This window comes from Drosophila mojavensis, unplaced genomic scaffold (genome assembly GCF_018153725.1).
Source record: "Drosophila mojavensis isolate 15081-1352.22 unplaced genomic scaffold, ASM1815372v1 contig_74, whole genome shotgun sequence".
NCBI lineage: Eukaryota > Metazoa > Arthropoda > Insecta > Diptera > Drosophilidae > Drosophila > Drosophila mojavensis.
In genome coordinates, this window is record NW_025318899.1 from 4,120,568 (window position 1) to 4,137,386 (window position 16,819).

At 41.4% G+C, this 16,819-nt stretch overlaps 3 protein-coding genes across 3 annotated transcripts in view; 2 read left to right on the top strand and 1 right to left on the bottom strand.

Moving 5' to 3' along the window:
- LOC6581369 overlaps window positions 1-7,362 on the bottom strand; it is an 82,454-nt gene extending 75,092 nt beyond the window's left edge. Inside the window, exon 1 of the mRNA XM_032730874.2 lies at window positions 7,342-7,362. Within this exon, the coding sequence (XP_032586765.1) occupies window positions 7,342-7,347 (6 nt within the window). The 5' untranslated portion in view covers window positions 7,348-7,362. The remainder of the gene's footprint in view (window positions 1-7,341) is intronic.
- LOC6581374 (ammonium transporter Rh type B) lies at window positions 266-9,668 on the top strand. The gene is made up of 8 exons (XM_002007073.4): window positions 266-826; window positions 2,749-2,917; window positions 3,404-3,569; window positions 3,765-4,026; window positions 8,119-8,309; window positions 9,038-9,232; window positions 9,299-9,392; window positions 9,457-9,668. The coding sequence occupies exons 1-8, from the start codon at window positions 658-660 to the stop codon at window positions 9,558-9,560; spliced, it is 1,350 nt and encodes a 449-aa protein (XP_002007109.1). The 5' UTR covers window positions 266-657; the 3' UTR covers window positions 9,561-9,668.
- Window positions 9,669-12,172: 2,504 nt separating this feature from the next.
- LOC116804305 (ataxin-8-like) lies at window positions 12,173-12,544 on the top strand (the record flags this gene model as incomplete). Its single annotated transcript, XM_032731005.1, is given in 2 exon segments — window positions 12,173-12,334; window positions 12,458-12,544. Coding segments are annotated over 2 exon segments (249 nt in total), but the record flags the coding sequence as incomplete, so codon positions are not given.
- Window positions 12,545-16,819: the final 4,275 nt, after the last annotated feature.

A 16,819-nucleotide genomic window follows, 5' to 3' on the forward strand; every position in this document is an offset into this window, starting at 1 on the left:
AATTGAAATTAGAATGCAACTAAAACAAAACAATTTAAATAAATTAGAAGCAATGCGAATGCGAGCGCACAATGCAAATCGTTTTTTTTTTTTAGGGGGCAGAGCGCTGAATTATTTAGCAAGTGCAGAGGCAGCCATAGCAGCAATAGCTGTAGCCGAAGCAAATTAAATCAAATAGTTATATCATGCGAATAAATCGACGCGGATATATCGCACATACGCCCCGTTGAACGGCTAGCAGTCGAGCGCTACAGCTACTTACGAGCCTCGCACCCAGAGCTGGGCATCAGTACGTGCATTGCGCTCAACAGCAGCAGATCGTTCCACTTCGCGTGTGCCAGTTAACGCGTGCGTGTGTGTGTATGTGTGTGTGTATGTGCACGCGCGAAAACTAAAAAGCGTACAAATATTTGCTCAGAAAAGAGACAGAGACAGCGGCTCAGGGACAGAGGTTCTTCCTGTCTGCTGCACTTACGCTTCTAATTCCCCGGCGTATCCACACGCGTGCTGCAACGGCTACGGCGCGGATTTGAGTCGCTGTGCAAGAACCGAGCACAACTCCAATCACCATCGACGACCGTCTTGTACATACACAAAATATATATATATATATATACATCTCGATAAATTTTTTGTTGCATTTTTGCGGGGTCCATCATGCATACGCCGGCGAGCAAAGTGTCGGGCTACGTTGTCCTGATGATTGTGCAAATAGTTTTCCTGGTACTATTCTGGCTTTTCGTGCGTTACGACAAGTCCGCTCTGCCGGCACGCCTCGACAATGAAGACGCTGGATCAGCAGACGAACACGTTTCAAAATATCCCCGTGAGTGGCTATCATTTTTAGTTGTCACCTAGCCGACAGCGCTTGAGCTTTTCCCCTTGCCTCCTCGACCAACTTCACTCATTCCAACACCTTCATGTCTAGCCCATGCTGCGGTGATTGAGAGTGCACTCTGTGCTTTGATGTTCGACTTGCAGATGCCCTAGACTGAGGGATGGAAAGCTGCCGAATATCTTTATCATAATCGTGTTATCATAGTTCCATTATCTTCATTCTCATGCTCCGTCTCATTCTCTTTTCTTTCCCTTTCTGTTTCTTATGCCTGTCGCATTTCCTAGCTCGTATTTATTTTCGCACTCGTTCGCAATCTCTTTCCCATTCCCATTTTCATATTCTATATAATTTTCGATCTCATTCTCTTTCTCATTTCCATTCTCATTTTCGTTCCCATTACCCACTTCTCATTCATTCATTAACATTATTATGATATACTATTATATTATAAAATTTTTATATATTTAACAAGTCGTTAACACTTCTTTCTATCTCTTCCACAAATGAACCATTTCCAATGTCAATCATTTTGTGCATAAAAAAGTTAGTTAATTTCTCACTTCTAATGGGCTTGGCTTCCGAAAAAGTTTTGCTAGTTTGGTGAGAAAGGGTCATATGATATCATCAATAGTTAATTGACAAGCAAGCAGCAACTAAATGGCGACAGCCCATCAACTGGCCACTAATGACTCGAGCCAGCTGACTCGATGTTGACTTGTCAGCAAGATTGGCATTTTATCTGAGCTGTCCGTCAGCCAAGTGGGGGCCCACCCAGGCTGTCAGTGGCCGATTGTCTTGATGCGATTGCGTGACATTTATATCTGATAAGCTCTTCTGGACGATTTCATAAAGACAACGGCAACGATGACTAAATGAACATTCAGATAATTATACATAGAAATGTGTTGGAGTGGGGTCTGCAAGACTAGAAACTGCACTCAACAACTCAATTTAATTGGTCTATATTCTATATTATATAAAATTGATGTGTCAAATTTAGCATAGAAATAGCATTAAAAATGTTTCTGATTTTTTGCAAAATTAATTATGGTTAAAAGCAATCACAATACCAAGCTTCAGTTAATCCTGCATATTAAGAGACCGATTACCCATGCCAGCTGACATTTCCACACACTCTCTGTCTGCCTTTCTGTATCTATGTCAGCTTCTCTTTGTCAGGTGTTTGGTGTCTCATAAATAAATAAAGTTATTTCTGCTCATGGTCTACTTAAAGTCCCGCGGTAGCAATTGCATTAATTACTTCTGCCATAGCGAATACCAAAAAAACGAAACTGAAAACCGAGGAGCCGCACAAACACACACACACATACACGAATGAATAATTAAAGTCATTAATTTCAATTTATGCAAATGTGTCTCTGTAAACAACTTGTTGCAATTCATAATAAATAAATTAAACCGCATTTCACACTAATTGCACCCGCACACCAATCCACACACACACGCTGACACACAAACACACAGCAGTATGGACACACATGGTTAGCCTGGCTGTGTCTAGGGCTTCGACTGCGCCTCTGTTGACATCAATCTCAATGCAATTGACTTTTGGCAGCAGACAATTGGCCAATTAATTGCAACGACTTGACTCAATTAATAAGCGTGCCAAGGCATGCGGCAAAAGCTGAGCGACCTCATAGCTAGACCCAGCAGCATTCCAGGATATTGAAACTGCTTTGGTCTCTATGTTCTGCCTTGATTTCTGCTATAAGGCTAAGGACTATGATGATTCCAGAGTATGATTTTCAACTCTGTCTATAAGGTCTCATCTGCTTTTCATATTGTTGCCTTAAAGGGCTACATATATTAGAGTATAACTTTCATAAAGTTTGGACCTCTTTTATTTTTCATTTTCATTTTTCTAACTCCATCTCCCTTTCCACTTTCAGAATTCCAGGACATTCAGGTTATGATATTTGTTGGCTTTGGCTTTCTGATGACCTTTCTGCGCAAGTATGGCTATAGTGCCACGGGCTATACACTCTTTATGGCCGCATTGGTGGTGCAATGGTCGGTGCTGATGAAGGGCTTCCTGCACATGGAAGGTGGCAAGATCAGGTGAGCTACAGCGACTACAACAGCTACAAATGTTGCCTGCCAATCTAAATAATTGCGCAATGGCCATTAATTAATTGCATTTGAGTATGCAAACATACACACACACACATACATAAACACACATACACATACGCCTGCGAATATCGAGTCCAAAGCAAATAAGCTAAAGAAATTAGGAAAAATATGCTTGAAGACGTAATGAATTTATGTAATTACTTTAACTTGAGCAGGATTCGCAGGTGCTTCTCGCTTGAGGGCATCGTCGAAGCCAAGACTACTTCAACTAAGTGCCTTGGCAAACAGGACAACAAAAACTTTAAGAGTGGGGGTGGGGATAGAAACCCGAAGCAAAGGTCACGATGCAAATAAAAAACACTTTAAACTGTTTGCTTTGCCATTTCATTTAGCATCAAGTATTAAATCTTCTTTCATCTTCATCTCTCTCTCTCTTTCTCTCTCTGTCTCTCTCTCTTTTTGTCTCGACAGCCTCTCGCTGGAAAGCATCATAGATGCGGACATTGCCGCCGCCGTGCCACTAATCAGCATGGGCGCACTGCTCGGACGGACCACGCCCATTCAGCTGCTTTGCATGTCCATCGTTGAGGTTGCGCTGTTCGCGGCCAATGAGTATTTGGCTTTAAATATACTGAGTGTAAGTGAAAGAGGAATGAAACAGGAAATTTGATTGGCGAATAAGATAAGAGTTGCGATATTAAAGAATGAGTATAAAGGATACATGTTCTTTAGTTCCATTTAAACTGGATGCTCTACCAATCCAATCTAACTCTACTTTACATACATATAACACTCCATCATCTTCCTCTAATCCCCTTTCTCCTCTCCACAGATCTGCGACTGTGGTGGCTCTATAACTGTGCACGCCTTTGGCGCCTACTTTGGCCTGGCTGTGGCCATGATGCTGCGCCCATCGAGCGACCAGAACGAGGCGGGCAAGCACGAGGGAGCGAACTATACATCGGATATATTCGCAATGATCGGCACCACTTTCCTCTGGGTATACTGGCCGAGCTTTAACTCAGTGCTGGCAGCTGGCACTGGCGGCGAGCGGGCCATATTGAACACGTTCCTCTCATTAGCCGCGGCAACAGGTGAGTCACGTGCCACGCTTGCAAGGCGGCGCACAGTTCCGAGGCAATTAGCTGAATCAAGTGGCGGCTCAGCTGCCTCTATCTTACAGAGATATGTACTCTATATACATATATAGATATATTTATATATATACAGATTCCTGTCCGGCCTGCGTTAATTATAATGTTGGCACTGCTATTAGCCGAGGTGGCGCCAGTCGCTAAAATTGAAAAGGTCCCAGGCCCTTCAAATCTTTATGCATGCAACTCACAAACTAATTAAATGTCAAATAGTTTCGTTAACACATTTCAAAATTTATTTTGAGCACGTAGCACACATAAAAACGTTGCCAAGAGCCAGGAGCCAGGAGCTGGCCAGCATTTAGCTCTATGTATACATCGCTCTGTCTCTATGTGTGTGTGTGTGTGTATTTGTATATATGTATGGGTCAACTATGTTTGACCATGGCCATGTCGTACACAACATATAGAAAATGTTCTAAAAGCAGAAGCATGGCCAAGAGGCGGCGCAGGGGCGAAGTGGGCTTGTGCTCTTGGCTCGGTTAATGTAAATAACAAAACACAAATTAAATGTATACAAAAGGGCGTCCGGCAATGACTACAGCAACACCAACAACAACAACAACGAATGGAACAGCAGCTGAGATAAGCTAAGCGAGCGCTGGACACTGTTCAAGCAGAGCTGAGCGTGGTAGAGTGAAAGAGAGGGGGCGCAACAGGGGATCTGTTGGCGACACTGGACGGAGGCGTCTGTGGCCAAAGAAGAGCCTTGCCAGGGATATTAAAGCCCTCGTGTTACACCAACAGCAGCAGCAGCAGCAGAGGCAACACCTAAACAGTGCCATCAGACCATATGAGAGCGTAGACAAAAAAGAAAGGGAGAGTAGCTAGGCGAATTTGAAATGCGCTAAGAAATCGTAGTTATAAATTATAGAGAATACATAGGATTTTTTGGATAGGAAAGGAATAAAAATTATGGAATTATTCTTATGATTATATTAATTATAAGAAAAGAAGTTAAAGTAGTTGAAAGTCATCTGAAATATTGCAATTATTTTACTAGTAGTCAGCTATATATACTAAATACTCTCAATTTAGGTTCTATACTACCGTAGAAAAATTCGTCAACTGATAGTGCTGAGTATATATAAAGCATTAGCATTCAGTATTCTCCAGGCTTTCATTCAAATAGTTCACTTTTCTGTCAATCACCTCATACACATCTAAATGCAACAAAGAGTTCAACATATTTGGCATACCCTTAGCTGTAAAATAGATATATAATGAAAAAAACTAGGTGGCTATGGGGCTGGACATTTTATGCGGAAGGATGTGCGATTAGTTGAGTCAACGTGTGGGGCAGCCGGCTTGGCTGTGTGTGTGTTTCGCTTTAGGGGCCATGTCGCAACGTTCAGTGGCTGGTTACTTGGCTCGCTAGTTGTGTTGCCTTAATTAAACTAAAGCTGGGATTCAGTTCAATGCCTGAAATTAGAGGCGGTTACCGTTAGGGTGTGGCACACACTCACACACACACACTCTCTCTCGGTGTGTGTGTGTGTGTTAGTCATGCGGGTGCTGCTGCGACATGCATAGCAGACGACGACGCCATTTGGTGTCCAAATGCGGCGCCAACAGCAAAATACGCCCCAGTTGTTGTTTTCACACCAAGCTCGAAACGAGCCTGTCCTGGTCTGGCCTGCCGTCTCGCTTCTAGTCATGATCCTAGTCCTGGTCAGTCGCCGCCACCGCTGCCCGTCGCCCGCATTGGGGCCAACACAACGGTTAAGCACAAAACACATTTTATAGTCACAACTGACACCATTGGCGTTAATTTAAATTGTTAAATGTGCAAGCAGCAGCAGTGACAACAACAAAAGCTACAATAAGCAGAGTATATACGACTAGCATATACCCTGCTTGCGATTGTACAGATTTCAAAATAGAAGTTATAATTTAAAGAAGTTAGATTTCAAAGGATAAAGGCTTCTAAATTATCGATTACTTATTTATCGACAAATAATATACTGATGAAGACATGGCTTTAAAGAATTGCAGCTTCTTAATAATTTAAGATTAATATTCATGGATGAATAAATTTTAATACTCAATTCGATAATTATCGATAACTTTCCGTAAATTGTTTACCTTATGCACTTTAAAATAGAAGCTACTTTCATTTACCCGCCACACATCATTGGCATACCCTATTTGCCACTCAATTTTAGGATATGGGGTTTAACAACAAGCTAGAAACAACTGACGCCCCAAATCTCGGTTGCTTACGAAGCTTGCCCTAGCTTTCATTTCAGGGACCTCGGTTGTAAAAATGTTGTTTAATTGATTTTAAAGCCAGAAATTTTGCAGTACTCGTAATTCTGTGTCGCCTGGACGTTGTCAAAAGCTGTTTTTGAAATTGTTGCGGTTGCAATGTTGTTGCCGTTGTTGTTGTCGGTGTTGGTCCGGTTGTGATTTGCTTATTTGCAGTTGCCACAGCCACCGAGCGAAACGTCCCGTATTAACTAATTTATGCAAATTATTATTGCTGCAACATATGTTTCGCCATAAAATGAAGATTTTTAAGTATTTAGTGTTATTTTTGCCGAGATTTATGTTTAGCCCAGGCAATAAACTGAAGTGTTCCCCTCTGTTGCCAGGACAACAGCCAACGGATGGGATGCACGAGAAGCAGCCCGAGAGAGCTACAGTGAAAGAGAGAGAGAGAGAGAGGGAGATGGAGAACGAGTGGACTTGTCCGTTGCCTTGTTTACATTTTTATTAGTTTTGTGTTTATGAACTGCGGTTGTGGCCGAACATTGTGGCCCATTTGCTTCGCTTGGATGATTTAGGAGAATGTTGTCATTACCAACTGGAGCTGGGCTAGAGATGGGCCACAAGTAAAATATTTTATAATTAAATTAAAATGTTATGATTAATGAAATATTATTAATAAAGTATTTGAGAGGTAAATTTTGTGCGAAATCTAGCATCGTATCACGTGTCCATAGCCACAACTCTCGTCTCTACTCATTTTATACACAGACACATACACAGCTGCGTGAAACCCTTCATTAAAGCGTATTAATTTAATAGAGCTTCTGCTCTAATCGGCATTTACAATAAGAATGTGTTTTACAAAACAGTTTACATTTGAATTTAATTCATTACCTAGCAGAAAATATTCGTGCATAGTCGTGAGGATAGCCGCAACATATGCTCATCGCTAGGCTGGAACTAACGCTCACACAAACATAAACATTATATTAAATACAGCTGTAGAAATGTCTTCATTAAAAAAATATTTTGATTAGGACTTACCCACATCAAAAATAATATCTTATATGACAGTAGCTATTTATTTTGCAATGATTTCCATTAATCCATTATTTCACACACGCACACACACAAAACAAAAACAACAAACAAAGCTGGTAGGGGCATTTCCTTATAGGATTTAGCTATAATTCAATTTAATGCACACAGGAAAGAAAGAAAGCAGAAAATGGCACTTTCATCATTTAAAAATATTTTCACAATACTTGCGACGGTTTGCCGCAATTTTATTTTTCTGCACAAACAAAAACAACAAACTTAAAGAAAAAAAAACACACACACACAAACACAAGGTAATTTTCACTTCGTGTTTTTAAATTGCACAGATAGCTTAGACGAGTTCTTTACATAATTTAAATAGTTTTCACACACTAATAATCAATTGAATCAAATTTCTGCAGTTACAATATAATTAAATGACAATCACACCACTCACTCCATTTTGAGTAATAAGTGTGACCAGAGCATAGGGAAGAGAGCGTTGCCAGAAAACTGTCGATCGTGCATAAATATCGATGTTTGCCAAAATACTAACAACTTCACACATCTAAATTATCGATGGCGCCAAGCTCTAAAAAATACTGCTGCATAAATTTAAAACAAAGTGAAATATGGAAGAGCATAAATAATAAATCAAATAGATCAATCCAGCTGCTGCCTGCTGATAATGTGACGAGTAGAAAAATACTTGAATTGTTGTTGATGAACCACTCATTCCATTGATGTTGTTCTCGTTTTAACCGTATGCTTCTCTGCTTTTAGTGACCAGCTTCGTTGTATCGGCGCTTGTCAGCCATGAGAATAAATTGGATATGGTGCACGTGCAGAATTCGACGCTCGCTGGAGGCGTTGCCGTTGGCACCGTTTGCAATCTGCTTCTCGGAGCTCATGGTGCTGTCTTAATTGGCATTATCGCCGGCACGATTTCGGTGCTCGGCTATCGCTATTTAACCGTAAGTTGAACAACCGTAAAGACGAGTCGGGCCACTGCATGTAATCCATGCAAATACGAGGCGTTATTCTAATTGGAGTTTGAGTTGGAGTTGGAGTACTGCACTGGAAGTGGGAGCGAGAATCCGAGTTGGAGTTTGAGGTGGACTAGCAGACCCGGTTACACGCTATGTGCTTCCACTCTTGTGCTCTGGTCCATCGTCTGTTGCGTTTTAATTAGCGCGCCTAGTCGAAAAATGTGACGCTAATGAGTAAAGTTTGTTGCCCGGCGGCCGCTGCTGATGCACGTACAAACTCTACTCCCTAACCATATATCTTTCTATCGCCGTCTCTCTCTCTCTCTCGCTCACGCTGCGTCCGTGTGTGTGTGTATATAAATGTACACCTTTCTAAATGACCCAACTGTCGGGGCCTCTGTCCAGTTGCATTTTGCACTTTAAAAACGTTTAATTACGTGCCAAAAAAGGAAAAATAAGGTTCATACCCTTTCAACTTTTACATGCGAGGCCAAAGAACTTTCTGTTTAGGAATGTATGTGAATTTATGATTCAGGAGTGAGCGGCTTAATGATATACCCTAGCTTTAACTGAGCAGGCAGTCTTATAGGAAATACCCCAATAAGAATTACTCCATTCCCTGCTTAAATAGTTTCTATTAAGGCAAATGTTTCCCATTTATCTTAAAGCTTTACTTGCTCATAACTCCTTGTTTAATACCCTGTAATTTGCAGCCCTGGCTGACAAACAATCTGCGCTTGCACGACACCTGCGGCGTACACAATCTGCACGGCATGCCAGCGCTCATCTCGGCCATTGCGTCGGCTATCTATGCCTCGTTGGTCACTGTGGATAGCTATCAATCGGAGCTGCAGGATATATTCCCCGCTATGGTGGGCAACAATGGCACAACAACCAAAATTATGGGCGTAAGTGGGCGTGGCAACAGCTGCAATTAAACAACAGACTTAAATGCTATTATTCCATCCAAACAGGGACTCGGCCGCAATGCCAGCTCACAGGCAGGCTATCAACTGTTTGGCATTGCCTTAACTCTGATTATAGCCATTGGTGGCGGCATTTTGACAGGTGTGTTAACTGATCAACCAACTATATGCCCATACATACTAACTATATGTACTGTTATGTTTAGGTGCTGCCTTGAAGTATGCCAGTTTTCGCAATCTGCAAAAAGACGAACAGCATCAGGACGAACAGTATTGGGAGGTGCCCGCCTTGGAGTCGAAGGAGGAGTAAAATTCTCTGCCTTTTGCCATTTGATCAAAGTTTCGAATCTGCTTTAATATTTTTTTGAAATATTATCTTTCTTGATTTTATAATTTCTACATTATATATATATATATACATACTTGACAAATTTGTTGTCTGCATTCAAAAAATTGCCATGGCATTTTGTTTTGATTATTTTTTTTTATATATATTTTTAATTCAATTATTTGCTTAACTTGCAGTCAACATTTGTACAGCTTGTTGTGCTGCTTGTTTCGTTTAATTTTTGTAGACATTTTGTCGTATTCAATTAAAAAGTTGCAAAAATTTACACATTTAATTAGCGCAGCGCACGACGCAAAAAAAAAAAATGTAGAAAAAACAAAAATCTGCTTAAAATCCGAGTGAAATGTATTAGCCATGAAAATATTGTTTAATTGTGACAACTTTAACTCTCTACAACTCTGCGTATAACACTACTATTTCTATCTCTTTCTTATACCCCACTCTCTCTTTCTCTTTCTCTCTGTTTCTCTTACTGCCCTGCTCTTATTGCAATTGTTATTTTTGTGAATACGTTTTTTGAATGCTGCTCGAAAATTTTAATGGAATTAAAATCATGCACACACACATACACACACTATCTCTCTCTCCCTCTCTTTGGCACACACACTTTTGTAGGAAAAGTTTAAATATGCCCCATGACGAACTTTTGGCTGGCGCCGATTCAGTCGCCAACTTTAATTGGCGCCCATTTCTGTTGCGCAACTGGAATGCAATTGTCCCAGCCAACAATCTCTATGTAAGAGGCGTGCTGCACTGACACACACACACACACACACAAAAACATATATATATATATGTATGTACATCTACTACCACTAGCCAGCTAATTAAGTGGCCCAAGACAAAGTGTCAGCTAATTAGCTGACTTGCTTCTTGGTTCCGACTAGCTTAGCCGGCGATTAGCGCACCTGCTGAATAAAAACAAAAGCAAACCCAATAATGTCTTTTAAATTTAAACCCTGGCACTGGCACTGGCCTAGCCCTGCCCCGCCCACCCACACTTCCTCGGGCTGCTCGTCTTGCGTTACGTTAAGTGGACGGCAAAACTTCTTAGCCGGATTTGTGCAGCCAAAGCGAACGAAAGGGCGGCCAAGGCACGAGTGGATCAAAATCATATTGGTGGATAGTTGGATAAAGTGGACAAGGAAAGGATTTGTGCTGCAGTTTGGCTACAAAGATAGTTACCGGCATATAAAAAGCACGGTTAAGTTAGTTAGGTGGATATATGTGAATAATAAAGGGCTTTTATAATTTGGTTAGGAGATGTGTAAACGAGAGCCCATATAAGTATGCTATATATTTTCTTAAGTGCTTAAACTCTGAGGTAATATAATATCAATTAAAATTTGTTTTATTTTTTTTTTAATATAATATAGTTATTCAAAGAAGTGTAACTATCACAGATAAAATTTAAGAGAATATTTTATGTATTTTAGGGCTCGGTTCAATAGTTCTTGAAGTTAAAAGTGGTTTGTTTAGCCTCTTTTAGCTCTAATGTGGAAGTAGAATATGTCTCATCAGGCTATTTGGGTAAGAATCTAATCTCTAATACCAAGAATATAATTTATCCAATTCAATATAATAAATATTAAAATAGTTACAACATAACTTATTTAACTTAAATTCTTGTTCATTTCGATAAGTTATGCCTATAGCTTCTCTAATTATACAGACAGATTGTCCTATGTGTTATCTCTCTATGATATTACATGCTCTATAAGGCATTCAAGCTGCCTGAAACCTAAAAAACCTGTAGTTAAATGCTTAAAAGCAGACATAATAGAATGTCACATACACCCACACAAACACACACACACATACACAGGCACACTCACACGCATACCCTCTTACCCACACACTTAAACACACGTGTAAGTTGACTATGAGCAAAAATATTTAGAGAGATGAAAGGACGACAAAAGCGTGCAGTCAAATAAGTGGCCAAGGATGCGAGCGATGTCTGTCAGAGCCGAAGGAGATGTGGAAGAGGAGAAGGGAGAGTGAGAGTGAGAGGGAGGGAAACGGGAGTAAGAGAAACTGGGCAGTGCAATTTGGCAAAGTATTCCCCGGTGCGCTGTTTGACTATTTGGCCAGGCGAGGCGATGGCTCAGACGTCTGTGTACTTGTCATCCTGTGGGTGTGTGCGTATGTGAGTGAGTATTGCTGTGTGTGTGTGTGTGTGTGTCATGCTGTCTAAGTGCTGTTTTATTGCATGTGGTTGGACGTTGGGTCGCCTGCTTGTGCACCAGACAGATGGACAGTCACACGTCTATAATAATAATTAACAGCATGAAAGGCGACGTCGCTCAGCGAGTCAAGGCTGAGACCGAAGCAGTGGCAAAGGCAGAGCCAGCAACAATAGCAGCGGCAGCGGCAGCGGCAGCGACTGAAGCTGGGGTGTAGGGGTGCGGCAACCTTTTGGCGGCTGCTGTCTGCTGTGCTCCACGAAGTATGAAACATATTTTATGCAAGTGACTATGAAACGACAGTCATAAAGACAGCAGCAGCAGCAGCAGCAGGAGTAGTAGTGGTAAACGCCGCAATAATAGCAGCAGCAACAGAAGTAGCAGCAACAGCAGCAGCAGCAACAGCAACAGCAGCAGCAGCAACAGTAACAGCAGCAGCAGCAACAGCAACAGCAGCAGCAGCAACAGCAGCAACAGCAGCAGCAGCAACAGCAGCAGCAACAGCAACAGCAACAGCAACAGCAACAGCAGCAGCAGCAACAGCAGCAGCAACAGTAGCAGTAGCAGCAGCAACAGTAGCAGCAGCAGCCACATCAGCATTAGTAGCAACAGCAACAGTAGCAGCAATAGCAGCAGCAGCAACAGCAGGAACAACAGTAGCAGCAACAGGAACAGCAGCAGCAGCAGCAGCAACAGCAGCAGCAGCAACAGCAGCAGCAGCAGCAGCAACAACAACAGCAGGAACAGCAACAGCAGCAGCAGCAGCATCAATAGCAGCAGCAACATCACCTTTACCAGCAACATCAACAATATGAGCAACAGCAATAACAACAGACATCGAAGTAAAAACAACAACAGCAGCGACAACAACAGCAACAACTGCAATTAAGGCAACTTTAAACAGCGCTGACAACTCTGACGACATTGACTTTGCCTTTGTCTACGGCAACAAATTGCTGTCTACACATAGTTGTTGCCATTTTACTGTCATTGTTGCTGTTGCTGTTGTTGTTGTTGTTGCAGCTGTTGCTGCTGCTGGAATGTTATAGCTGAAGCAGCTGGGGATTTGTTGCAGTTGCTGCTGCCGTCGCAGGAAGCACAAAGTCGAAGCGGAAACTTGTACAGCATTTTGCAACAGTAATTTTTTGGGTGTTGTTTCCGGCGGCGTTGACATTTTCCGTTTTTGTTAACGGTCAGGCGGGCCGGCCTTTGTCCACTAACCGCCCACCCAACCTGCACTCCATATGGACTCGCCAAATGTCTTATCGAGCAGGAGCAGCAGCAATAGCAGCAGCAATAGCAACAGCAGCAGCAGTTAGTCTCTCTAACAGTTAGTCTCTGTGCTCTGTGCTCTGCACGTGGCCCTGGGCGAACCCTTGCAAAATTCATGATTTACGTTTAAGTGTCATTGGTGTTTAATTATTTAAAGCGAGCCCCCAAGTCGTTTAAGCTGCGAACACCCCAGCAACATGACATTACCCGATGGGGATAAGAGATTGGCATGGCGCAGGGATGAGCGCCTTCACCGTGAGTCTAACGTGACGATAGTATCGCAAAGACCATCATAGAAAAATTTAAGGTGATAAGTGATTTACGTGCCGATAGTATCGCAGTAAAACTCTTAGGAATGCTGAAGCGAAGACAAAGTTGATCATCAAATCATTTGAATATTTCTTATCGCTGGGGCTAAGATAGTGGGCGGGGCTGGATATATATATGTAGTGAGCCTTACTAAATATATGCTACATATGAAGAATATGAACGTGCTTGCTGTTCATTATAAAAGTTCTCAATGTATAGCTTACAGTGAAGACTCTCTATTAGATATTTTGCTCTACTCTCATACTCAACAGCAAACTGGACTCACTCTCTGAGATCACGCTCTCCCCTCTAGCTGCTGGCAGAGAAATTAAGGACTGCAGTTAAGAATTGCCAATACATGTATGTATGAGTGGGTGTAAGTGTATCAGTGTGTGTGTGTGTGAGTGTGTGCGTGTGTGTATTTCAGTGTATGTTCACCTGGTCGCGCTTTCCATTTCATTTTTGGCCAATGCCAACAGGAATGTTTGCATGTTTCTGTTGGCACATAAATATGCGCGCAGGACACGCGAAGCCAGCCAGCGATGGTTGGCGCTGTGAAACCCTGCACAATTTGCAAATACCCTAGAGACCGGGCGTTACCCGCCTGCTTCTGCCTGCGCCGCTTGTCCGTTGCTATGCTCATGTGAAGCATGTGTGCATTCCACATCAGCTGTGGCTTGCGTTACGGGGCCCGTCGCCAAATCTCTGGGGTGTGCATGCCAGGCGCCCACTTGGGGCGGCAATAACAACAGCAACAGAAACGTTCAGCAGCAGCAACAGCAGCAGCAAAAGTGAAATTAAATAAATTTTATAACATAATTTACGCTATCAAAACATGCACCCAGTCGGGCCGTGCAGTTGTTGTCTTGTCTGCTTGGGATTTGCACTCGCCTCGCATCCTCATCCCAGCAGCAGGAGCAAGTGAAATTTTTCGTTAATATTGCGCACAGCCCGCAGCGCCGAAATGTAGGCTTCAATTAAATGTTAATTTTACAGAGCTTAAGCATGAAATTCGGTTTGCTCAAGCAGCCCACCGCTACATGCCGCCGCCCCCTGCTACATTTCTTGCTCGATTGTTGATGCCTCTGCCAGAGCTTTTCATTAAGGCAGCTCCCATAAATTTGTGTATTTTATAGCTGCATTTTAAGCTCTGTTATTTTTTTGATTATTTTTCATTTACAGTCTGAATACCTTTTTGGCCATCATAATATATTGATTGGACGCTTGATAAATGTAATAAGATTTAGTTATTTAGAAAGTATGCCAGATGCTCACTCACTCCATTCCTGTTTTTTATATTTATATATATAGATCAGAGAGTACTCTCTCAATTTGATGCAACCATTCAAAGCTGATTCGTTACACTTGACTTCAGCTATGCTGCAAATTTTTGTTGAATAAAATATGCAGTGAATAAAATGCATTTGCCACTTGTCTGTGCTTCGTCCGTTGTGTCTGCCTGTGTGTGTGTGCGTGTGTGTGAAGCACCCAAAACACATTCAAAACACGCTGCGAACTTGAATACGTTCAAGTGTTCATAAAAAGGCGCTTTCTTTCCCATACCAAACACAAACGCACCCACACACACACACACACAGTGAGAGAAGGCCATAAAATCCATACGAACAATATTTTGAAAAAGAAGAATCGGGGTTCAACATAACAAAAAGCAACCATTGTAATAATGTCCAAAAATATGTTGCCAACACGTGTAGTGTTCCAATTCCAACGAATATATGTATTTATATATTAAAAATAAACGTGTTTTAGTGGGCATTACGTGGCGAGAAAATACCCTGGGCTAGCAACATTTGTGGTAAAATTTATATATTTTAAAAAATAAAAAAAATATATATAATTTTGTAATATTTTAAGAGTATTATTCTGGCAGCTAACTGGAAAATCTTGTCAAATTAATTTAATTAATAGCTAATAAACATTATTATTATTATTATTTTTTTTTTTTTTGGTATATTAAATAATTTCATATACAATTCTTATGTTGAGATATTGCAGAAAAATTCTAGAGGTAATAGAGAATTATTGTAAGCTTTATAAATTGAACTTATAATTTTACGACAGAAGAAGATCAATTGATTCTCAAAGTGATAGACAAACGAGGGGTATAAAAAGAGTTATATATATTTCATATATTGTATTATATATTTGAATATATATAATATATGTATATATATAGTCCAGCACTGCTATATTCATTAACCCAACTGTATATACTTCTGTTGCTGCCTAGATTTGCCTCTCATAATCCTTCACAGCTAACCCTCTCTCCCATATGCAAAGGCTACAGGGTATACAAAAAGTCAAATGGAAATGGCAACGAAATATATTTATATGCACATATATAGGAAAAAATAACAACAAATATGCTGCCCTGTTGACTGTTGCGAAAAGGATTGGGCTATGGTGGGGCATGCCCGAACGGTTAGACATGCTTAATCGATGCAGCGAGCCAGCGAGAGGGCGCGTCGTTGGTAAAGGAGGTGGGAAGGAGGGCGTGGCAGCACTTGAATTTTTATATGTAACGATATTTTATTTACCGCCAAACGGGAGACAAAACTCAAGGGAGGGGACAGAGAGAGAGAGAGAGAGAGCGAGAGAGAGAGGGGAAGAGCAGCAGGCGACTGCAGACAATGTCAATGCGCAGCCCGCGTTCATCACATCACACAGAAGCGATTCTGTCTGACAATCGGGAGGGTAAACGTGTGTGTATGCGTGTGTGTGGGTGTGGGTGTATGGCATGCTTAAAACATAAAAAATATGCTGACAATAAAAATTTGTTGTCGACTGAGCGGCTCAGCAGCATGCAACATGCTGTTGCACAGCCGCCGGCAACAAAAGCAACAGCAGACACAGTCGAGCGGGCAGACAGACAGACAGACAGTTGGACAGAAAGGTAGACGGACAAGCTGCTGCCAATAGAGTTTACCTGTGACTGTGCGTGTGTGTGTGTGTGTGAGGGACTCATGAAGGAAAAAGTTGACTGCGGCGTAGTAAACTCTTTACTATATACCCTGTACTTAAGTGGAAATGACTAAGAAGTGGTTACAGTGCTGATATAGAAGTTTGTGTAAGAGAAGGCATGTGGGGAGAAGGTTTTTATACCATTTCGTGCAGTGTAAAGAAAATGCTTAATGAGAAGTTTTCTTCTAGATGTTTAATAGATGGTTAATAGAAAATGCGTGAATTGCAGTGCAACTGCAAGAGACTTTATATACCCTTTGATAAATTCCGAAAGACTAGAGGATATAAACGATATATATGACTTTAGAGAAAAGCTGGCATCTATTAGACAGCAAATTCACTGTGCAAAGCTATGTAATACAGGGTATACACGACAACTTACTCTTAAATATATAATACTGTAATAATAGTAATTGTGTACGTAACACTCAAAGCCGATTTACTATATACCCTTTCTATGTGTTAGTTTAT

Coding starts and splice junctions, on each gene's coding strand:
- LOC6581374 (XM_002007073.4), top strand. CDS start 658: ATGCATACGCCGGCGAGCAAAGTGTCGGGCTACGTTGTCCTGATGATT. Junction 4,027..8,118: donor CTCATTAGCCGCGGCAACAG/GTGAGTCACGTG, acceptor CTCTGCTTTTAG/TGACCAGCTTCGTTGTATCG. Junction 9,393..9,456: donor TGGTGGCGGCATTTTGACAG/GTGTGTTAACTG, acceptor TGTTATGTTTAG/GTGCTGCCTTGAAGTATGCC.